Source organism: Manis javanica, chromosome 11 (assembly GCF_040802235.1).
Source record: "Manis javanica isolate MJ-LG chromosome 11, MJ_LKY, whole genome shotgun sequence".
Taxonomy (NCBI): domain Eukaryota; kingdom Metazoa; phylum Chordata; class Mammalia; order Pholidota; family Manidae; genus Manis; species Manis javanica.
The window spans coordinates 93,364,382-93,390,385 of NC_133166.1; the positions used below are offsets into that span (position 1 = coordinate 93,364,382).

At 36.1% G+C, this 26,004-nt stretch overlaps 1 protein-coding gene across 7 annotated transcripts in view; it reads left to right on the forward strand.

Moving 5' to 3' along the window:
* Positions 1-26,004, forward strand: part of HMCN1 (hemicentin 1) — a 416,593-nt gene that overhangs the window by 144,978 nt on the left and 245,611 nt on the right. For all 7 annotated transcript variants that reach the window (XR_012122845.1, XR_012122846.1, XM_073216906.1 and 4 more), the window contains 2 exons: positions 15,454-15,625; positions 17,238-17,344. Coding sequence is in view for 5 of the 7 variants with exons in the window: in XM_073216906.1 (XP_073073007.1) it covers positions 15,454-15,625; positions 17,238-17,344 (279 nt within the window). In the remaining 2 variants the exon portion in view is untranslated. The remainder of the gene's footprint in view (positions 1-15,453; positions 15,626-17,237; positions 17,345-26,004) is intronic.

The following is a 26,004-nucleotide window of genomic DNA, read 5'->3' on the forward strand; positions in this document are numbered from 1 at the left end:
AAAGCATCACCATTACTCTCGTTTCTCAAGCCAGACACCTGAAAGTTGTTCCAGACCTTCCTTCCTTTTCATGTCTCACTTTAAATTGCCACCTCAGCAACACTGACTCTAAGATATCTTTGGCATCTGTTTCCTCTTCTTCCTTCCCTCTATCATCGGTTCTGCATTACTTTTTACCTAGTCTGTTTTAACCGCCACATTGCTGATCCCTCTGTTTCGTCTTTCCCTGACCCTCCCAACCCATCGTCCATATGATCTGTCTTACATAGAAACTTCCTTGTGAGACTCTTTCTAACCTCTGTCCCTGACTTCCACAGATCTTCAGGGGGAAGTTCTGACGTCTAGCATGGCATGTGACAACTTTCAAGCCCTTCCAGGCCCTTCCCACCCTAATCTGTTATCATTCTGACACACTTTATACTTCTCAGATGCCGTGCTATATTTTACCTCCATGCTTTGAACTTGTTATTCCTTCTGCCCCAAGGACTTCCTTTTCTGCTTGTCCATTTGACTCCCGCTCATCCTTCAAAACCTGTCTTAAGTGAGGATGGCCACCTTTCCAGATAAACCAGGAGTTAACCTTTTTCTATGCCATCATACCTGACTTACACTTTTATGACTGTACCTCTTATAGTCTGTTGTTGTTTATGTACATGTTTGTTTTTCCCACTAGACTATGAGTTCCTCAAATGTATATCCACTCCCTGCCTCAATTACTCCCTATAGCATGGATCACTTTCTTATTTTCTGCCTTGCTTTTAAGGGATAAGGTCCCCATTTAGATATTTAACCCATTTCCTCCTCTCCAGAGTATATGCATTCACTTTTCACAGGAGAGTACTCATTCTCCCACCCTACCTACTCCTGCAGTTGACTCTATTAAATGGGAAAAATGAGCGGAAATTGTTCAATAAGGTATTGACGATCACAGGAGGATACTCATTCATCCACCCTATCTACTCCAGTTGATTTTATTAAATGGGAAAATTAAGCAGAAATTGTTCAATAAGGATCATAACAGTATTATTAATGGCAAAACCGAATGGGAAACCAGAGATAAACCTTCTGTCTCTCACCCGATTTCATGTTTACCCCGCACCCAATCACAGGCGGATAGGCTGGAGGGTGGTGGCTCTCCTTTCACGTAGGAGACTCACTGATGAACCTATTACAGTGAACAGGACATGGAAGACACTGAGGGGCTTAAAATTCGTCAGGCCCACAAAACAAACAAACAAACAAACAAACCCTCTTGTGGGCAGGGACGTTGCTCTGCATAACCTGGGAAAATGGATTCACTAAGGTGAGTCATGCTACCTTCCTTAGGGAGGAGCAAGTCCTCCCCAAGAGAGAAAAGCATGAGCTGTTCATGACTCCTGGAGTCAGGAGCTTGGGACCCTGCCTGCGGAGAGGAATGAAGGCTGGGGAATTCGCTGAATGCAAAACAATAGTAACTAAAATATAAGATTTATTTATTTTTAACCAAAGAGACAGATGTTTTGACAGGAGGTCACGTACATCAGGGGAGACAATTCCCAGCCTGTGGGGGCCTTGACAGACCGTCAGAGGCTCAGTGAGCCCTGCTCCTGATTTTGCTTCCCAAGTTTTGTAGGCCCTGTATCTGAGCAGCAAGCTCCAGATAGCAGCCAAGGAAAGGAATTTGGAAGCAAGTATTCCAGTGGCAAGAAGTCCATAGTGCCTGGCTCTAGAGAGGGATACACAGCTAGATTAGGTCATTTTAGAGATTTGTATTGAACCTAATGGCACTTACTTACAATGGTCCCTGATCATTTATTCAATAATCAGTCCAAGAAGGCGATGTAATTGTCTATCTAGCTGTTACCAAGCAAGGGAGAGAGTGAAACCCACTATTGACTGGTCTTCAAGCAGCAAAAACAAACAAACAAACAAAACGCACACACACACATGCACGCACACACACAAATCTGAAATTGATGGTTGCCATTTGATTGGTGTAGTAAGTGGGAAAGGAAGTTGTAATTAAAGTGTCCTCCAAAGAATGGGAGTAGAGGCAGGACACGGTGAGGTAACAAAACTAAAGTCTCGGAAACTTTGTTTTGTGTGAACAAAGCTCACAAGGCTCTGGGAAATGAGCTGAAATGTGTTCATAGAGTTAAAAATGGGGAGGTGGGAATTTGCAAAAGTGAGACATTTTAACTGTGGTGAAGACCACTGCCTCCTTCAGTGCTGACTTCCCGTCTGCCACATTCCCTCATGTCCACTGACATTGGGGTGATCTTGGCTATATTTTTGATTCATAGCTCAAGCAAAACCATGATCACCAAGTACATCAGTGTATGAAGTTCAAAGTTTTAAAGCATCCCTGCTAAGAATAAAAAACGATATTAGAGAAAAGACTGAATTATCTCTCTGTGCAAAATATGAACACATTTTTTTTGTTATGGAAGTAGATATTTGAAGAGTATGCAGCCCAAAATGCAGGAGAAAAAGTATCATAGACTATTGTCGGTTTGTTAACAGTAACAGAATTGTTATTAATTTCTAGATTTTGTGGTATTTGATGTCTTTGTCAGCTTGTAATAATTAAAAATGTAGGCCTATTTTTTTAATGCAAAACTGTGTTTGTACCAACTTTTAGAGTTGTGATTTTGTCTTTTTTTTCTTAAATAGGGCCCCCAAATTGTGTAAGATTTAGGCCCCCAGGTCTGGCTCTGTCCCTGAATAGGAGGTATTTGGGAGAACTTTGATGTTCTATTCTCTTTTGATGAGGCAACCGTCCATTGCGCTTCAGTGAGAGACCCAGAACTGTCCCTCTGCTCAAAAACAGCCATTTGCTAGGGGTGAAACAGCGAAGATAACATCATCCTAGGTTATGAGAGCAAATGCCAAATACATGTTGTTTGAATCTAACTCATAAACTACCATAGGCAAGAAACATACTCTTTCACCCTTGGGTATCTAGTAAGGAGCTACTATTTGGTAAAATGACTTGTCCTTAAATGTTTATTGACTTAATATAAAAATCTATTCATTCAGTTCCATTCTTTCTTTGGGTGTTAATATCCTGTGCTGATTACTTTAAAATAAATAGAAATACCGTTGACTCCAAAGACCTTATTAGGCTATGGGTTACATGCTTTTTCTTTTTTCTCTCCCCTGTCAGGCCTCCCCCTACAATGTTGAAATGGTCTCCAGCCTCAGGGTCACCTTTGCTTTGCAATTTCTTCTTTCTCCGATGTCTGGATTACCCATTGGCATGCTGATGCGTCTGACCTTCTCTGACTTAATCCACTGCTTTCATTTACTTCCTAAAATTGCCATCTTGCTTTGCTTTTCTCTTTCCCCCTTAGGACGTCCAAAGAATTATACAGTTGTTTCCAACTACCATCTCTGGAATGAGGATTTAGTGGCGGGAGCTAATTAAGTTTTACTGCAATTTAAAAGGGAGACTAATGATGTTTGGCGTGTGCTGAATATTCACTGCTAACATTTCCAGTAAAATCCAGTCAGTTACATAAATTGAAGGGTCATTACTAACGATTAGAAGGAATCTGGAAAGAGTTAGTGTTACTGAGGTTTTTATGCATGGTGCCACAGTTTAGAAGCTGTGTAATGTTGAAGTTTTACCATCTCTACGAAGTGTTTTCCAAAAATTTTTGTCCATAGTGACAGCTTCTAGTTTAGAAGCTGTATAATGTTGAAGTTTTGTCATCTCTACCAAGTGTTTTCCAAAAATTTTTGTCCATAGTGGCAGCTTCTCAACTGTTGAAGCATGTATTGCTACTAGCAACTGTGCCTTGTGGAACCTCTGAAATAACTGGATCTTTAAAACCTTCTGATTTACCTCCTCACTGAAATCACTTAAAGCTCTACTTTATGACATTTGAGTGTCTATCTCCTCAAGCTTCTTTTGTTTGAGTATGTTATTCATATTTAGAAGGCTCTTTGGAAATGTGAAAAACACAATGACATCTTGAGAACTTGACTTTAAAGTCAACACATAAGCACAGCAGATAATACAAAAGTCTCCTTTTTGTTGCTAAGTGGCCTGGGGGCGGTCAGCGAAACTTTCCTGTAACTTGATTGAATGTTACAATATGTAAGTAATTTGTCAATAAGAATGGATGCAAATCAATATGGAAGCATAGAGACAGTTATTTTGGGAAATGTTTGCAGTGCCCACCCACGTTCTGTCTAAAAATGTGACTCGGGCTATTTGGTCCAATACGATTCTGATTCAGGAGAAAAAAAAAAGAGTTGCAGTCTCTAGACTGTGAGGTTTTCCCATTTCATTGATAAGAGCACGTTTATTGTGAGATTAATAATCTAAATGCTGTTCAGTGTTTAATGCATCTAAATCACTTCCTCTATCTTACTCAAACTCAACAAGCACATGGCAGTACGATGGATTTGCATTTGAAGTGTGTGTGGAGGGGTCATCTTCAAGTAGGACATAATCTGAAAATTGCATATAATCAAAATTATGCTTGAAATCTGTTGAATCACTGAAGTTACTAGGACCTAGGCCCTTAGAAGCTCAACATCTAATTTATTTGTTTTCCTCTCCCCCTTTCTTCTTTCCTCCATCCTATTTACTCTCTCCCTCTCCCTCTCTTCCTTTCTTTCTAGCCCCAGCCCTTCCACCTCCCTCTGTGTACCTTTCCCTCTCTCTCTCTCTTCTTTCACTGGGCCAGTTGGAATCTAAGATTTCTTTCCAAGGTAGGAATGAAGGGTAAGGGGCACCTAACGAACTTCACCCTACATTATAATCTTACAGTGGTTAATAACATGATATTTGGAGTCCTGTGCCTTTTCTTTGGTTCTTACACTTACCAGCAATGTGTTACTGTAAAATGTAAATATTTGCAGGATATAGAAAAAATTAAATGAAGTAAAATTTGTAAAGTTATTAGCATGTAACTGCTACTTTAATGTTAGTCATCCAAACAACCAAATAATTATGATTTGGATTACAGAAATAAGTCTGTGTCTAGAGCCCTGTGGTCATAAATATTCTGATTCCTCCTACTTGTAAATATATGACTTGACCTTATCAGTTTTGGGGGTTCAATATATGTGTGTCTGTCCCAAACAAATAAATTATCTACCCATAACTGATGTAACCTCAGAGGTTCCTGAATTTAGGAGCCAGATCTTAGAACACAGTAAATTCTTCTTGGGAAGGAAGTCTATATTTTGAGGTCTTTTGGGTGAGCTCTTGCTAATTTTCATTAGGTATATACTGTAAGGTACTAAAAGAATTTTTACATATCAAGTATAAACTAGATAGTCTTGTATTTTAGCTTATTTCCAGCAAAAAACAGGGGTCAGGAGGCAGATCAGGACACATAAAGGAGCTCTGAGTAAAGTCAGGACTTTTCTTGCTTTCGGTGTTCTAGTAGGTATACGTGCCTGTGGGGATGTATGTACAGATGTAGGTATGTATAGATGCGTATGAAAGTATATATTTATGTACTTATGTATTTTTACAACTTCTTTTCCTTTTGTAACTAGGAGGAGTTTTAATGGGACAATTAAATTCACTGAGATATTTTTCCTCCTAAAACAGACAGATATTTGTTTAGTAAAGGTGGGGGTATCATGAAACAAACAAACAAAAACAAACGTAAGCCATCAAAAAAGGATTCAATGGGAGACATGAAGGAAAAAAATCAGTCTTGTTTTTTTCAGCTTCATTGGGGTATAATTGACAGAATAGGTAAGATATTTAAGGTATACATTGTGGTGGTTTGATATATGTATATATTGCAAAAGGGTTCCCCCTATTTAGTTAATTATCACATCTATCACCTCACATATTTATCTTTTATTATATTACTATTATTTCTCTGCTGAAAAATTTTAATTATACAATACAGTGTTATCTGCATGGTATCACTTATATGTGGAATCTAAAAATAAAAGTCAAATTCATAGAAATAGAGAGTGCAGAAGTGGTTGCCAAGGCTGGAGGTGAGGAAAATGGGGAAAGGTTGGTAAAGGGGTACAAATGGTCAGCTTTAAGATTAATAAGGTCTGAGGATCTAATGTGTAAAAATCAATCTTTTATAATTTTATTGTTTGAAATAGGTGTATTTTCTGGCAAACTAAATTTTCTGAGTCATTTTTAACACATTGAAGTTGAAGTTGTGACACACCAGAATTTTATGAAGATTAATTAGTGAAACATCCTTGACACTTTAAAATAGCTAGCAGGCATGATTTCACCCTTCAAAAATGTCTGAAGTGTGCTTTTATTTTTTCAGCTGTTGTACTTTAGAGAACTCTTATCACAGTGTGGTAGTTTTACACAAGTTTTAGGTGTTCACAGAGTAGAGGTTGACAGTCGCTTTTATCACCAATCCTCTATAGTGTCTCTAATACCCTTGCAATTAGTAATCCTTCCCCCAACCTGCATTCTTTTTATAGACTGAGTAAAATTTTAGTTCCATGAAAAAGCCTTAAAATACAAGTTATTTCTTATTTTGCATACCTTCAGCATGAACACTTATGGCCTGTCCAGTGAATCACCAACCAGTCTTGTTTATGACCACTTACCATTGGAAAAGCTCATGGTAGAATTTTCCCGATTGAGTAGATGTAATGTACACAGAGTGATATGAATGGTTATCTTCAGGGGAAGAAGTTCTCAAGAGACCTCAAAGTATGACATGTCTTTGGTGGATTTGCTAAGATTTGCAAACCGTGAACCTGGATTTGTCAGCACTCTGAGTGGACTCATCCTCAGGAATAGACTCTCACTAACTGGACTCACTTATTTGGCTAGTGCCATTTACTCCTTACAGACATACCTACAAGCAGGACAAAATTGTCACCTGAAGGGTGCCTGTGATCACAACAAGGAGAAACTTGTTCCAAGGTTCTATTCTGAGCTGTATGTGTTGATATCTAGGTTTATTTTCACAGGATGATATATTTCCTCCTTTGTCTAAGTGCTTGGTGGGAAAGGTCTACAGGCTTTAAATTCCATTGTATCTCCAATCTAGACCTCTTAACTGACCTCCAGAGATCCATATATCTGGCCTCCCTCATACTTCTACCTGGATGTCTAATAGTTATCTCAAATTTAGCATGCCCAAATTGAGAGCCTGCATTCTCTCTCATTCTACCACCCCTCTTTTTGTAGTCTTCTTAACCCAATTAGTTGCAACTGAGGTACCACATCTGGTCTTCAGTAAACCCTGTCAAGTCTGACTTCAATAAGCATCTAGAACTGGCTACTGCCACAGCTCTGGGCTGGGCCACCATCATCTCCCACCTGCATTGTTGCAGTGGCTTCATATCTGATCTCCTTGCTCCTGACTTTGCATCCCTTACAGTCTATTTCCGACAGAGATGCTGGAGTGAACCTTTTCCCACATGTCATATCATATCATGCAGCTCCTGAGCTACCAGGCTGAGGTTGAATCTTCTGTCTAAACACAAGAATATGGGGGATCATGGTACTATTACTTTTGAAGTGCAAGGGAGCAGCAGAGTTGCATGACCATGAACCTGGTGCATAACTGGGAGTTATCTGAATGAATATCTATGGAGAATTCAATGTTTCCAAAAGGGAAAGTAATAAAAAATGTGAAATTTACATGTATTATTAAGACTCAACAATAAGAAAAGCACTTGTTTAGACTTAGGACCAACAACAATTTTTTTCAAGGAGGAATCCTTGGCTGTATTACTAGAACATGGTGATACTAAAAAGCAAACCAGCTTTTAGTCAGTTTTATTATTACTTTTAAATTCAATAGGCAGTGTACACCTTTGTTGCCAGCATCCATGGTGGACTGCCCACATTACTAGCCCTTAGTATACTCCTGGCTTGGGCTTTACTAGGGTGTACCTGGGAATCATTTAAGCTTTTTGAGTAATGAAGTGCATCACAGTTTAGGACTATAAATTGAGCATTTGTATTCTAATCTTGCTGATTTGTTACTTGGAGTTAAGGCTAGTTCATTTGATTTTAATGTCTGTCCCATTTCTCGAACTGGATTGTCATCATTCATAAAGCAGTAAATGTGTTTCTATTTCTTTGGTGTTCTCCATAGTATCCTGTACTGTCCTTTATATTTAGTAGATGCTCACTAAATACTTAATGACTTCTAAGTAGATTATGAGTTACAGGCTCTATGTTATACTTCAGAGTAGAAATGAACTTTAACCAAGGGTACAGGCTCTCCTGGTCACCCAGAGGAGCTTCTCTCTCAGCCAGATCAGAGTTGAGGGAAGCCTGCCTCTCCTATCTTGTAGGGTTTACCACAAAATGGTTGTCTTGAAAATGTTGCAAGCCTTTTTTTCCATATCAAATATGATATAGATTTGAAGGCATTAACATTTTCACATAATTTAATTATGGAAAATTTGCGGTACAAGTAGTGATAAAAAATTTGGCTAATCAAATGCTTTGCATATCATTTCTCATTAAAAAAAAAAAGACCTGCATTGATTTTTGTTTATCATTAGCTATCATTTCTGATTCACCCTTGGAAACTGCTATTTTTCATTATGACAATTCAGAAAATAGACAATATTATTGGGATCAAAAGGCCAGTCTTACCTTCTTACTAGTGATGTGGCTTGTGAACTTTGGGAAAAACATACTTATGTCAAAGAGCTGTTATGAAGATCATAGTAAAGTTCTTAGATGTATCTGGCTTGCAATAAGTGCTGTAAAAGTGCTTGCTATTATTAGCAGTACTTTTACACAATTTTTTTTCAGGGTAGGCCCTGATTATTGTTAGGTGGGGGCCATTTTACACCACTCTTGCCTTGTTGCATCCATTTTCTGAGCAACTTCCTAGCATTATTGAGCTTGAAAAATCTGCATCCAGTGCTACTGAGAAGTATATATATTTTTTGAGTTAAAAAAAAAAGACAATCCTAGAAATTTCTCTATAGCATTTTTAAGTCCCACACTACCTAAGCAAATAAGTAAAAAAGAACTAAATAGAGTCTGGTGCTCACATTTAAGAACATACATGCAAGTTTATATCCTATGCAGCTTCAGTGTTGAAAATTTAGTGCTGACAGAGGGCTTGTCACAAATGGACACAAGGCCTGAATGCTACCTTTTCATACTCTTAACTCTGAAGGGAAACATCTGACATACAATTTCTTCCTCTCTCACTATCTCTCTTTCCCATTTTTCCTCTTTCTTCACACATATTTGTTAAAAATTTACTACATCCCATGAATGATATTAGGTTAAAGGGTTATGGTAGTGAATATACCAGCCAGGGTCTCTGCTCTCTCACATGTAACTTACAATTTAATAGGGAAGGAGTATAATAAACAACAATGAAGATACGAATATATGTGTAATTACAAATTGTCTCTGACACTTTACTGTATTATCATTTTTCCAACCAAAAGCACAAAAGATATTCTGGGGGTAATTCATTTAAATGGGATTCATTACATAAAATATATCCTTCCAAATTGCATCAAAAACCATAAAATAACAGGAATAAATTTAACCATGGAGGTAAAAAAAAACCCCTACACTAAACGTATAAGGCACTGATGAAAGAAATTACAAATAAATGGAAAGATATTCCTTGCTTATTAATTGGGGGAATTAATATTATTAAAAGTCCATACTACTTAAAGCAATCTACCAATACAGTACAATTTCTACCAAATTTCAATGGCATTTTTCACAGAAATAAAATAAACATAAAATTTGTCTGAAACCACAAAAGACCCCAAATAGCTAAAACTATCTTGAGAAAGAAGAACAAATCTGGAGGTATTACATGCCCTGATTTCAAAATATATTACAAAGCTGTGGTAATCAATACAGTATGATATTGACATAAAAACAGACCTATCTATCAATGGACCAATTATTGAACGTAGATCAATAGAGATCGCAGAAATGCATATATGGACAATTCATTTATGGCAAAGGAGCCAAGACTATACAATGGGGCATGGATGGTCTCTTCAATAAATGGTGCTGGAAAACCTGAACAGCTGTATGTAAAAAATGAAACTGTACCACTATCTTACACCATACACAAAATCCAACTCAAAATGGATTAAATACTTGAATGTAAGACCTGTAGCTGTAAAACTCCTAGAAGAAAACATAGGTGGTAAGCTCCTTGACATCATCAGCCTTGGTGATGTTTTTTTAGATTTGACACCAAAAACAAGTGGAACTATATCAAACTAAAAGCTTCTGCGCAGCAAAGGACACCACTGAATAATGAAATGAAAAGGCAACCTACAGAACGGGAGAAAAAAGTTGCAAATCATATACTTGATAAATAGTTAATACCAAAATGTATAAAGAACTCACGCAACTCAATAGCAAAAAAATTCCAAATAATTGATTGAAGAATAGGCAGAGGATCCAAATGAACGCTTTTCTAAAGAACATATAAGATGGCCAACAGGTACATGAAAAGGTGCTCAATATCGTTAATCATCATCATAAATCAAAACCATAACTGAAAGGGTATCTCACCGCGGCCCTCCTTACCCAGAATGACTCAGGAGACATGGGCCCATGCAAGAGATTTTATTATCTGAAAGAGAAAGTGGCTGCCCCAGAGGGAGGGGTGGGGAAAAGAGAGAGAGAGAGAGAGAGAGAGAGAGAGAGAGAGAGAGAGAGAGAGTGAGCAGCAGCAGCGTGGTGCAGAGAGTTGTGCCTTTTATTGTGGCAGATCCGCTTGGCCTGTTGCCTTGGGGGAGGGTCGGTATGTATAGAGATAAGGTGGGGCAAGCCCCAGGCAAGTCCAGGCACATTTCTCACCAGCTTATGTGCTTGGGACCATGGGGTAAATGGAGGATAAATTACTATATTCTTACAATAATAAGATATCACCTCACACCTGTCAAAATGGCTAGTATTAAGAAGACAAAAAATAACAAATGTTGATGAGACTGCAGAGAAAAGGGCACCCTTGTAGACTGTTGGTGGAAATGTAAATTGGTATAGCCACTGTGTTAAACATTTGAAAGTTCCTCAAAAAATTAAAATGGACTCCTATATGATCTAGAAATTCTACTTCTGGGTATTTATCTGAACAGAATGAGAACACTAATTGAAAAAGTTACATGCACCCCCATGTTTATTCCAGCATTATGTGCATTAGCCAAGACATGGAAGCAACCTATGTGTCCATTGATAAATGAATGGATAAAGAAATTGTGGTATATGTATATCTTTGCTGGAATATTTGTCAGCCATTAAAAAGAAGGAAATCGTGCCATTTGTGACATAATAGATGGACTTTTAGGACAGTATGCCAAGTAAAATAAGTCAGAGAAAGACATTCTATATGATCTTACATGAGGAATCTAAGAAACAAAAGAAAAACTGAACTCAGATGTACAGAACAGATTAATGGTTGCTGGAGGCAGGTGTTGAGGGTGGGTGAGTGAAATGGGTGAAGGGGGTCAAAAGGTACAAATTTGTTATAAAATGAGAAAGTCCTGGGGATGTAATGTACAGCATAGGAGGGATAGTTAATAATACTCTGTTGTGTATTTGAAAGTTGCTAAGAGAGTAAATCTTAAAGAGTTCTCATTACAAGAGAAAAAAATTGTCACTATGTGGCGATGGATGTTGACTTATTGTGGCGATCACTTTGCAATATATCCAAATATTGAACCATTATGGTGTATACTTGAAACTAATATAATGTTATATGTCAATTGTATCTCAGTAAAAAGAAAAAAAAGAAAATAATGCCCTTCCAAACCAAGTTGTTCTTCAAGTTCTGTTCTTGATGGTGTATGCAAAAATTGACTTCACTTCCATTTTTGTGTAATACTATTGTATCTCATAATACAAAATAATGTATCCTGGTTTTGTACTTTGAAACAGCATTTGCATTTTATTCCAGAGTGGAAAAGATATGTGAACTTACTTTTACATATTGATTATTACATAGGATGCAAGATATTTCATTTTTTAAGAGATTGTCTTCATGTACTCAGGGACTTAAATAAAAAATAACTGCTAAGCCGGAATCAGGCTGGTTAGGTGTTTAGAAAGTACAAGAACTCCTTCGGATATCAGTTTACTCATTTATAAAATAAAGGAGCTGTATTAGCTTGCCTCAAAGGCTATTTGACTCATCAACTGCTACAAATCGCTTGAGTACCATTTTACATTAAAACTTTTAATGTACAATTAACAGTTCCCTAGTGGTTTGAAAGTCTTCATTTTAGAAAAAAATGCACCAATCTAGGGACTCTCACATTATTCTAGTTCTATTCCATTTGTCATTATAATAGAAGGTCATTTCCAATCTCATGAGCACATTTCTCATGAGATAAATGGTTAGAGAACTAAAGATTTCTTTTCTTATATGTGGCAATATGACAGGCCAGAAACCTCATTTATGGGGAGTCTGTAGCATTCAGTGGTCTACTTTTATCCATATGTTGGTAATATCTGTATTTTATAATAAAGTGGGTTTCATCTGTTTTCAATTTGATTTTTTCTTGTAAGTGGATACAAAAGTGGTTTGATATTCTTGACAGAAGTCTTTACTGTATCTTTCCCAACATATAATATTATGATACATGGTAATCCTTTGTGAAAGCCTCATAAATGTTGATGAATTGGAAATGGTATTAAGAGTAAACCAAAGAAAGCCTGCTTGTATTCTGTACCTTTTGAACATACTTGCCTTATGAAAATCCAACTAGATTAGAAAGTCTCCCATTTTCATAAAAATGCATAGGACTTAGTGATTTCCATGTGGAGCTAACAGACAACAGGATGGATTTCCAATGATTTATCATTATCTCTCAACACTGAGTTTGAAGGAAGGATATATTTGAGGAGCTACCCAGAGACACACTATACATTTAAAGAAGGATGTATAAATAACATAGATTTTACTTCCATTTGTACTTAAACACTATTGCATTTCATTGTTAGATGTAAATACTATACAATTCCTGTTTTCGAATTCCTTCCCTCATTTTCAGTTCAGAATTATTTATGGCCTCATTATGTATCTTGCCCTTAAAACAACAACTCTGTCCATCTATCCAGTTCTGTTTGTCCTTTGCCCTCTTTAGTCTCTACACTAGACACTATTTATTATCAGTCAGATTTATCAAATGTTTTCTCAGGCACTAAGTCAATCTTTTCTATTTCCTTGAGTTAGGCAGCCATGTTCTATGAATAAGGCATAAATATGTCAACACTCTGATTATTAAAATACTTCTACTTATGGTCAAATACTGGTTACAATCAGTGTGATTTCTGTAGCCTTGTGGACAGATTTGATTAGTAGAATGACCTATATGTTTCTGGTCAAACATGATAGATCACTCAGAACCCATTTTGCAAAATATGGCAACTGCTTCTTTAGACAATTATGTTTATAAATGTTTTATGTCACATGTAAAATTCCAGGTGCTTATAAGGCTAAAATTTGAGGAAATGTATTTGATTTTTAGGGTAATTAACTATAATGGATTTGGTTTTTCTGCTGTATTTGCCTATGATACTGTTACAAGCTTTTCTTTTCAAAATACCACTTTCAATGTATTACTCCTCTGCTTAAAGCCCTTGAGTAATTTTTCACTGAGATAAAATCCAAGTGTGATAGCCGACTTTGTGGCCATACATATTCTGTCCCTGACAAAGGCCTCCAGCGTTAACGTCTGCTTCTCCTTTTTCTGAACACTGAACTGCAGTCAAGTTGTATTCACTCATGTTCCCAACCTATTTGAAGTCTTCTGTCTCAGGTTGTCTCTTACTTGGAATAACTGTCTTTCTTTTTCATTGACAGAACTCTTATCTAACTTTCATGGATGAATTTTTTTCACTTTGCCTTTGAAGCCATTGTTACAATATACAATTAGGAGAAGAGAAGGGAATTTAATTGGAGAGGAGATAAATCATTTTAGTATCTACTATGTAGCAAGTACTGTAAAGGGCGCTTTACATATATTATTTCAACAAGAGCTCCCATTTTCATGAATTTTCAAAACACTTTTTTTAAGAAGACTTTAGTATTATCATCATTATGACCAGCTTCATGGACATTAATTAGTACACATCCTATCTTTATTATGTGTAGACCATGCCACGTTGGGTGTATGACGCTAAAGGAAATGTCGTTCATGACTCTGAAGGAAAAGCAATATTTATTAAAGATAAACGATGTATAATATGTATAAAAATTCAGTAAATACTAGTTCAGAGAAGAGCCTTACCAAATCCTGACTGAAAATATGCTCATCAACACTTATTACATGGAAGAATACTTTGAACAAAAAACATTTGTTCTATGAATGTAGTAGCCTCACATTGTTAATTATATGATATTATGTCTTAGCCACTGTCCTCATCCTTGAGGAAAGAAAAAGGGGTGTACTTTATAGAAAATTAAGTTATTATTCAGTATTTTTTGTTTGATTAGTTGATTTGTGACTATCACTCTTCAAAAATTTTTAATGTTTTTTTTTTATTTTGAATAGTTTGGCTTCGGCTTACTATGTAGCTCTGTTTAGTGTTTTATGTAAAATAAATAAGGGAAATTGTTCATGATAGGATATAGTCTTCAAGGATATATGAGCCAGAGAAAAATCTGAGGCACACTAAAGATTATCAGTGTGAATTTATTGATTTAGAAGTAATTATAGTAAGTTCAGCTAATCAATTTGTTCAGACATGCAGTACTAGTTTAATGAGAAATTCTGTTTGCTGCTGTAGGACACTTCTGTGGACTGGAAGTTTTCCTTGTTCACCGAGAGGCATTAACACCCTTTTATAAACCAAATTCTTTATATTCTTCCAAAGACTTAGTTTTCAAGAACACACTACTTAAATTGGTTCCAACCTGAATTATTTTTCTGTTTTTTAAAAATGGTTACCTTTTCCATTCTTTTCAGTTCTTATTTATTTTATCCTAAAAATGAATGTTTTGCTAGCATTACAATTTTTTCAGTAGTTAGTATTATACTGTAATATTCTATATATAATTATACTATATTATAATAATACATATACCCAATATATTGAAATGGGGTTTGATAATTTGCTAATTATCTTTTATAACTTGGATCTTGAAAGAAATCCAGAAAGAAAAAAACGGAGAAAAAAGGAATTTCACAAGATTGGCAATGCCATGTTTTTTTATAGATTCTTTTCATTTCTCTTGAGAAAAATAAAACTGTCTGCAATATTTCTGCATGTTTCATTAACTGGTTTTTGGATTCTAATCTCATTTTTAATATAATAGTATTCCAAGATAGAAAACTTGAAATTCAAGCGTGGATTAAATTAACATTTTATTCTGAATCTACTCTAATAACTGCATATAGGAAAAGGTTTGTCTTCACTCCGTGGAAATAAACCTCACGTCAGTATAGGAAGTGCCCAAGTCATGTGACTAACTGAAGCCCGCCCTTGCCCTTGGAAGTTGGGCGGTACAAAGCTATAAATGTTTTTGGTATCACACTGCTCTTTTTTTCTTACAGGTGTTAAAATGGGTAGAGGAAGCAGTTCAGGCCTCCAAAGTTCACCTCTTATCAACAGATCATTTGGAACAGGCTGAAAATACTTGGAAAATTCCTTTTGATCCCAGCCTAAAAGAGATCACTGTGTCTCTGAGCGGCCCTTCTCCAATGATTGAAATTCACAATCCTTTAGGTGAGATATAAGGCACATAATATAATAAAATACAAAAGCCTTGAAAGGTAAAAGATTTTTTTGCATGCTTACTCATGTCAAGTTAATGCTAACTTTCTGACTAATGTCAATGAATTAAAAAGTAACTGGGGAAGACATTTAAAAAAAAAATCAAACTGATTTTTTTTTTTGGTCTTAAGTATTATTGAGTTAGCAGAAGAGTCAAAAAGCTAAAACTCCTATTAATTTAAACAGATCAGATTTAGTTACATCATGGTAGCTAAATTGCGCAAAAGAGAAATGTTTAAATTGAACCTGAAATTACATTTTTGGAATCTACATATGAGGAAATATTTCACAGAAACTTATTCTGTAAAATTCAGTTTTTTATGTCATATTGATATGAATCACATGAAAAAACTTCAAAATAGCTGTCTTATTTTTTACCATATTATCTTCTTGATCAGGTTTAATTTTACAGAAGACAGTTTGTAAAAACCAGATTTATATTCTTACTGGATAACGTTTTAATTTACTTTGCTTCCTCATTTCATTGCTGGTTAACAGATTACAATAAAACTTACATTAAAAAGGAATCTAATAAAGACTGTTCTTTCATTTTTCCTAATGTGTGCATTTAGAAAACTTTTTACCTATTGATCTTTGCAAAATATTTTTATTTCCATTGTGACTTTAATATACATTACAATTTTAAAATCTACTAGTGAATATTTACATGTGGGGAGGAGATAACTAGCTTTCTTATTGATTTGAGTCTTAAACAATAACTAATACCTAAAAGAAAATAGCATATGAAATTGTCCTCAATGGCCACATCCACACTAGCCACCAAGCTGAAATTTATAAAATAAGCAAAACTTATTTTTCAAGACTTATATAGGTTTGGTCTTATAAATGGATATGTCTGGTTTTAGTTTGGTTTAGTTTTGTTTGAGGTACCTTTGCACTCTAATAGCATCCATGCTATCTGGGAAGATTTGTGTTTTTCATTAGTTGGATACTTAAAAGTAACTGTACCAATTGCATCATTATTAAAAAGCCATTGACATTGATGTTGATATTTAAGAAGTTATTTACAATGATTATAAGGCTTTTGATGCAGATACAGGATTCTTATAACTGATTTGTTTATAAAACTGCAGAAGTAGTCCATAGGAGAGCCGAGAGTGAAGGGAATGACTGAACTGTGGCTTACCCCAGTTTGCTTTTGTATCAGGTCTGGAGGAGATGGTGTCATACTACTTTATTACATTGGCTCCTATAAATATTCTTATGACAATAAAAGCTTTCTCCTGTGCTACATGGAAAACTTGTGAAAGTTCTGCATTTGTGCAGAGATATGCCCAGGGCTCCCATGTTACTAATACTTCGAGTGATCTTCAAAAAAAACATTTACTCTGGTTTACTATTTTTGCCTGTCTCTAGTGACTGCATTTTACTTATCAGTAGCCATAATAATTGTTATCTAGGCTGGCTTTGGAAATATGATTACGGTCTGCCAGTTGTTATTCTCATTTCATGTCCATCAGTATACATTTCCAGGAAATGTATACATCTAATATACATCACTGAAAGAAAGATTACGCTCGTGACTTTTATGTCTGTCTTTTAGGGAAGCTGATAAAAAAGGGATTTGGCCTGAATGAACTCCTAAATATCCATAACTCTGCTAAGGTGGTGAATGTTAAAGAGCCAGAGTCTGGAATGTGGACAGTGAAGGTACTATCATTTTGCAAAGTCTATGTATTACTTTATTTTGATGTTGGCATGTTTTATAAAGTATCTATGCTTGTTTATATGTATCTCCTATTTCAATCATGGAGGGTGCTTTTATTAGAAAGCAATATAAACAGTGCGTTTGTAGGAGGTGACTTGGTCACATGAATTTGGTGGTGTTAAGTTTTGATGACCATGAAAGACATCAGTGCTGCCATAACATACATGTGAAATTTTGGATAGTTTTCCTATCATCAGATCTGTAGATCGATTGTATTATCCACCTCCTGCCTCCAAAACAGAAATGGAGCCAGTAGAGAATAACAGTTAGGGGTATAGGCTCTGGTGTGGAAGTGCCTGGGTTTGAGTCTCATCACCACCTTAAAATCTATATTGCCCTGGGACTGTAATTTCTCTGTGCTCTGCTTTCCTCCTCTGTAATACAGGGATGGCAATGATAGGCCTTTGCTTGGTAGAATTGTGCTGAGAATGAAGATGATACAAATGAAATACTTGGCATAGATCCTGTTACAAAACAAGTCAAGTACTGTTGGCTGTTGTTACTTGGTGGCTCTGCATTCATTGTTTAATGCAAAACGGTCTTTGAATCCTAGAATTACATTAAGTTGTATACATCCACTCCAAGAAATCAGGGTTTTAGCAATAGGGAGTGAAGAACATACACACCAAATTCAGGACACCGTAAATCCAAGATCTAGTTCTGCTGCAAATTTAGTGTGTGACCCACTATGGTAGATGGTCTGAGTGACTTGTCCATATCTTCAGACTTTTCAATGTGCCCTGGCCTACTTCCACTGCCAGTTCCTGCATTTCTGTGTCTGAGAGGTTTTATTTTGAGAGGAGAAGGCGGTTCTGCTGGGGAATTAAAGATCAGGAACAGGGGCAGCTTTCAGCCCCTGCAGGCATATGCTCCAGTGGCCCCACGATGGGAGCAGGATAAAGAGCACCCTCTTTATTGACTGCTTATCCGGTATCACTTCCCCTCTTCCTGTTAGCATCGTTTTTACATATCACATAGACAACTTGCTCTAGACTCCTTCCGGGACAGCTCAAATGAAGATACCCCTTACATCATTTACTCTTTTGCTGTCTCAGCTTCCCTATATAAAAAAGTGGGATTGATGGGTTTATGAGTCAAATTATGGAGTCTCTGTGAAGGTGCTAGAGGTGTTATAGGAATTTGAGGTGCCATTTTGTCTGCCAGGTTTTTTTATTGCTAAAAGAATGCCTATGTGAACGTTCCCAGTTTAAAACAATGAATGTTTCCATTTGAACACCATTCCAATCCTAGAGTATCAGTTCTCATTCTCAGAACTCTTGGCCTTATAGGGGAAGTAGAAACTGTAATGTGGATTTTTTTGGAAGTGGATAGTATGGGGTAAGGGTAGAGGTGAAAAGGCAGTGTGAAATAAAATCTGTTAATTTCTTCCTGAATGGACCAGAAACAGTCTCATCTGCCTGTTTCCCATTACCTGATTCCTTGCACCTAGTAGTTGCCCAGTATTTATGAAGTACATTAGATTGTCAGTGATCAAGTATTTTGTTGCTGTATTTGAAATGTGTGGCCAGATATGATGTTGTAATTCTTTCAGCCAATTTGTCTAAAATATGACTAGTGCTGAGTCTGACTTTCTGCGGCCACATTAGGAAGGAGTGTAAGAAGTTCAGAGTCTCTTTTTTCCTCAGACACATTAAGCAGGACCTTAAGCCAGCAGTGTCCTGAGCAGCAAGTCCATGGAGCCAGTTTGTTCTTGCTTTCTGAATAGAACATTAAGCTACTGATCATGAAATACGTCCCAGTGATATCATTCTTCTGTATCACTCTCAACTTCCTGTGAAGTATTTAAACCCATTTTACAGGTGGGCTGCTTCACTGCCTGTGGTTCTTCCTCCCGTAAAACTCATGCCTGGAAGAAGGGTATTGCATGCCTGTTGTTTTTGTCTTGTGCCTAACACACCTACTCACTCAGTGATCCATTCAATAAACATTTACTGAGAGTCTCTTCTTGGCCATGTTCCCTGTTACTTAATAGACTATAAACACATTTTAATGGACAGTTAGAACAGAGAAGCACCGGAGCTTACTCTGTGAGTGAGGCGGGAGGCGTAAGGTGATGAGATGATGGGAATTCTGTTTAGACATGACTCTCAGCTCAGTCTCCTATAATTCAGAAAGCAATAAAAAGACACAGTATTTATTATCATGTTATCTTAAATTTGTATCTAGTCCTCACTAGATGCCTGATGTTACAAGATGTTCGGATGTTATACCATTTCTAGAGGACAATTAGTAGTAACTAAAGAAAGGATGAGCATTACAATGCAACTGAAAGATAATAAACTTATTTTACTCCTATATGAAATATCGAAATAATATATCAGGTTGATGCAAAGGAAATTGAGCTGACCCTACTGACAAACATTGTTTCAGATTTCTGATCACCCTTTTGGATGGCTCATGAACAATACTGTTTTACATCTGTGCCTTATCAAGAAGAGAAATGTCTGAGATTACATAGTAGTGTATCTCTGGTGCCATCTCCAGCACACGCTGCTATCTGGAAAATGTCTCCATTATCAGGAGAATTAATGATGACTTTTTGAATGTTTCACTTAACAGTTTTGATCCCAAGTATACAGAACAGTCTGTTATTTGATATTAGCATATTCAAGGACTCCCCAGCTGAGCCTCAACCAATCTTTCTAGTTCTCTTCCATTACTTGGTTTTGCACCCTAGTTAAATATAACTTTGTACTGTTTTTAACCCTTTCTCCCACCACACTTGCTTGCCCCGTGCTTTCTCTGAAGCATTTCCTTCTCCCAGAATGCCCTTCCTTTCAGTCTTATTCCTTTCCCCTAAAGCTCAAATGGCAACACTTTGGTTAAGCCTCTTTTCCATCTAAAATGCTCTCTTTTCCCTCTGGTTTCCTACTGCAATTTTTCTGTACCTCCCTTTTGAATTATTTTCTCCCTTGTATTTATTTCTCTAATAATTAAATAAAATATTTATTAAATAACAATATTTAGAGATTTTCTCTTCGTATTTTACTACCAGCCAGATTTTGTCATGGGTATATGATAGAATGCCTAAGAAAGAACAATACAAATAGTCATGAATAAAATTTAATACATCATTCTGATGTCCAAGGAAGCAGGAAGAAGAGTTGATTTAGTTAGTCTATAGTTGATGTGCTAGCGCATTAGTTTGTCCATGATTTAAAATTCTATGAAACTTGCAGTTTCTTTTCTTCTGTAGTTTTCCTCTGAAACCCTGATAATTACTTCTCTGTAGTTTGTTAGGACAGTTTTACTAAACAGAGGGCATGAATCAACTCACCTGTACAGTTTATATCAATGACTCATATGTTTTAGGTTGTCTCTGATACAGGTAAAACCATGTTAAAAAGAGGTGACTGAAAAAACACAATATTTTATTAAAGACAAAAGAAAAGGTTATTTTATGTCCCTATATTCCCATTTGTAGGGAAGATACAAATCCTGGATCTTATTTCTGAGAAGCAATATAAATTTTCCATTCAGGCAGCTCCATATGTATTTAATATTTGAACATAACCACAGAAACTCTTAGGCCAAATTTTATCCTCTGCTTCTTAAGGGAAACTCTCTGCAAAGACATTATATAATTGTCAGAACCCGTTGGGTTTAGGTAGCCTCAATTGCTTTTATTAATCTAAGATTATCAGTGTGATCATATAATTTAACACATCCCTGGAGTATGTTTTCATTAAGTATATTTGGATAAACTGTCTTTAGATAATATCCCAAATAGAGAAAGGAATGTACCTAACTACATAATTATATTGAGATTCTGAGACTAGTAGAAATATTTTGGTTTTAGATAGTTATGTTGCCAGAGCCTACTAATGGATTTTCTAAGGATATTTTAGAAATCATACTCAAGTGGAATAAGATTATTTAGGAATCGTAATAAATTAAAACTCAAGCCTACAAAGGACCACACAAGAAGATTATTATGTTGGCCTCCAGTTCTTCTCACCTGGTAACTCTTGAATAAGCCTGAAGACCACACCAAATGTGATATTTAAATGGGTTAGGTTCAGCATTATTTCAATGTTTTGGGTCCGTGGAATGATTCCTAGTAGATATTTCCTGGAAAATAGCCCAGTTATTTTGGTCAGCCTAATGTCAAATTGGCAACCAAGTAGAATGTTTCCTTTCTTTAAAAAAAGATATCTGTACACTTGTGAATATATAAATGTGTGCATACATATATTTAAATAGAATTCATTCTATGCTTTGGTTCTCTCCTAAGATCATATTTATCTAAACATATAATACCTATTAAAATGATGGCATTCAAATCTAGCTGGAATTATATCTTTGTGTCTGGCACAATACCTAGTCCACGGTAGGTTCTCAATAAATATTTGATTGAAACCATCATATTCTTTAATTTGTAAAGAATGGTATGTCATATAAGAGTAAATACTTTGAAAAGAGCTGGGCATCTATTTTAATTTAAGATCTACTTATCTTTTTGACCTTGAAGAAATTATCTAATCTTCCTGAAAAGTCTGAAAAAAATGGGGGAAAATAATATCTACTTATAGTATAATATACATAATACATATGTAATTGTCCATAATAGTAATATAAAACATAGTAATATATAATAATATAATAATCTACTTATATAATAAAACAACCTCCCTGAAAATAATGGCTTGTGGAAAGTCAGTTAGGCACTTTCTCTTCACACCTCTTTGTTCAGCAACACCATGTTGGGAGATTGAAATCAGCCACGGTAGTAGTATTTACACCACAGAAATTGGCAAATGCTGAAAATTGGGGATTTACTTTTTCAGAGAGCACTTTACCAACACTCTGCTAGCCTGACCTCTCCTAAATGAAAGCATGTTCAGAAATGCAGAATGGCAAATGAACAGTTGGAGGCTGTTATTGTCTTCTATACCACAGAGTCCAAATCAAATCAGCCCAGAGATTATGTTATCCTACAGTGCTGTGCATAGACTTAGGTACTAGAGAAAGAGCAATGAAATTGAAATAGTTGCCACTTACTGCTATCTAAATCTGGGCAAGTAATCAATTCTTCGTGCCCCAGTTTCTTTATGGTCCTATAAAATCATCTTTGGTTCTAATAGGATTAAATGAGATAGTGTGCAAGCATGCTTAGCATAATGCTTTTTAGAAAGCATAATGATTTTAGAAAGAAATCACTGAATTCTTCATGAATCTGGCACTGGCCAGTCCTAGAGGAGTCTAAGGGAAAGCCCCATTAGGCATTGAATGGTTTTAATATCTATTATTAAACCTGTACTTATTAGATGCCAATTGAGCAATGCTTTGCAGATAATGAATGTTAAATAGTTACTGCCTGAAAGGATACTCAGTATGGAGAGGTATTTAGTAGGTCTTTATCCTTAAACTAAACAGTCCTTCTGTGATAGAGCTGATCAGGAAGATATCAGAGGAGTAACTGAGCGTCCCTGGAGCTCTCCATGGTGCTTGCCCACTGGTACTTCAGCCCATCCTGCTCATTCCTTCCTCTAGACACGTTGCAGTTCAGAAACCTAGACTCTTGGTCCTCTCTGCTCCTTCTTTTCTCTGGCCGCTTTGTGGCTACCTATTTACAATTTTAGTGTGCCAAGTACATATCTAGTGTAACTTTATTTTTGCCCCAGCTCTACTGAGGCAGCAGCCTGTGTATTCCTGACTCAGACCCTGCCCTAACTTGACAAACATACTCCAATTCGGAGGAGTAATGTAGATCATTATGAACGTTAAAAATTTGTGTGGATAAATATACTGTTTGAAATACAATTTCCAGGATTTCTAGCCTTTACAAACCCTGTTCTAGAAAATTTCCTGTTATGCTCGGAGTCATTATGCTGCCCCTTGATTTCCCTCTTCTTAAGCCACGAGGCCAGGATGGCTCTGCACAGAAATGACATTTCAAGAATACTCTGTGGTGGAGCAACTCTGTGTCCAAAGATGTTCTATATTTGGAAGGGATGAGAGAGGGAAGGAATCTGTAGCTGGACTGCCTTTCTGCTTGCCTCAATTACAGCATTAGCTAACTTTTCTTTGCCCCTAGAAGACCTTTATATCATTTCATTCTCCTCCAACCTACCATGTCCATACCCTGCAAGAATACTGAGCTTTCTCCCCAACATTTCTGGAATTTCCTGAAAGTTTACTTTCTTATGGTCACCTTCCTGCTTGATTGTATGTTGATTCTAACTTTTTGTTAGAGCAAAGCTTAGCCCCATCAAAAATTTCACAGGAAATACACTGATAACAGGAATTTTGTGAATGTAGTAGATTTAACTCTAGATTTTGGAGGGTGTGTCTTAAAGCACCTTGTCCCCTTTTATTCTCTCCTTCCCCTTAACCTTCTTTCTCCCTGTTATTCCTCTACTTCTCTGGATAGTCTCAGGAATTCCATATTATTTTTCTATTATATAGAACAGTTCAGCATATTTCAACCTTTACCCCAAAACCAGCACAATTGAAACCATTGAGATAATCATGAGAAATGTATGAGGCAGCGGAAGAGATCAATTTATACAGCATCACTGAGTTCACACCTGAGCTTTGCCACCTGCTGTGTCTGTGACTGTGAGCAAATTACTTCACCTCTCTGATCTGTGGAATGAGGATAATAATAGTACTGTCTCACAGGTGCTTTTATGAGGATTAAAAATTTAAAGAGGTACAAGTTCTTGATTATAAAATAAATTAACCACAGGGATAAAAGTACAGCACAGGAAATATAGTCAATAATATTGTAGTATCTTTGCTGACAGATAATAACTACATTTGCTGTGCTAAGCATTTAGTGATGTATGTAATTGTGAAGTCACTATGTTATACACATGAAACAAATATAATATTGTACATCAACTATATTTCAATAAAAAGTTTAAAAAAGTGATAGTTTGTATAAAAAGTTTAGCCTGTTACACAATGTGCATTTTGTATATATTAATATATCTTTCTCCTTTTCCCATATACTGGTTCATTTTATCATCATTATATAAAATCTTTTGTTCCTATTACAGTAATATTTGAAAAAGAGAGCTCAGCTAAGAAACACATTAAAACAATAGTAAACTGTTGGTGCTTTTGCATGAAGAAACTTAATGTGATGTTTTATGTTTCCAAATTATCCAAGTATTGTTGTAATTATTTTGCAACAATGATTAAAGAATGATAAATGTATGCATGAGTAACAGAGGTCATTTTTAATCAAATTAGTTCAAATTTTTTCTTATTATATTTTTACACCATAATTTAGGTTTATTTGTGATGTTGTTTACTCCCATTACTTCAGTACAGAGTTAGATATAGTTGTGCCTAAAAACTGATTCACTTGGGAACATTTTTTATATACAACCCCTCTGAAATTCTATGCAGACATTCCTACTGTTTACAATAAAATATAGAAACATGAAATTGAAATATTTTCTTTAATGTATTACCTTTCATATTTTTAGCATTGCTCAGAAACTGGCAAACCTATATCCTTATTTCCACATACTTTGTTAGCATGGTATTTTAAGCATCAAAATTAATTTATTTTGCAATAATTTTGTAGAGGCTATGCTGAGTTCCCTACTCATCAGTTCTGCTCTATTTTTTATGTGTTGTTTACCTGCAGAAGATGCCATATTTTCAGAAACTTGGGTAATTTCTAATTTTCTCACCTATATACATTAAGTATCACTCTTAAAACGGTCTCTTGGTCATTTGGTTTGCTCTGTCACTTGTGCACAGAGCACGTGGCAGTCTGTTAGCACTTGATGGCAGTCATTTGGTGAATTCTGTGTCATATTTGCCCTTGGTAGCTTCAGCGGTTGTTTTATCAGAGAGGACTTTCTGAGCAAGGCAACTAACAATAATCGATGTCAATGAATAAATATAAACCAACTTTTCATAATTTCAACCCTTCTGACTGCCATTACATGAAATCAGTAGGCGGTAGTGTCTTCAGTAAAGCTCTGCATGATCTAAAGTAGTTGAAATGAGACTTAACAAGGTTTTATGTAACCCTTTAGGAAATCCCCAAAATTGGATCATGGTCCATAGTTTCCTTTTCTTGTCTATTATGTGGAATTCATAACGCATTTTCCTTTAGAAATAATGCAGTGAATGGTGGTACTGAGGCACTTACATTTACGCAGACAGTGCTTCGTAACCCTTATGAGAGTGAGCTGTAGGGATTGGCAGCATAATTTATCCTAGGAATATAATGTGCTGTTTTCATGAGGATGTAGTTTTTTTCTTTCCCCTGACCTTTGTTTTCCTTTCCTTTGAGTTCTTGCAGGTTCTGTTCAATGAGGAATAACTATGATAGCAATAGGGACCTATCTATCTTCCCACCCTTCCTCTCTCATTGCCAGTAATGATCCATGATAATTTAGAGAACATTGTATAGTTTGCAGAGCCCCATATCTTTAATCATGGAGTGGCTTAATCTGGCTGCTCAACATATTATAATTTTATATGTATATTTTCTCTAGTATACTGTCATTACTACAATGCCTAAATATGTGTTTCTCAGTGTTGAGACTGAGATCCATGTCTGGTGCCTTGTGTTATTATCTGAATGCTTTTTCCTCTCGCTCCCATCTCCTAT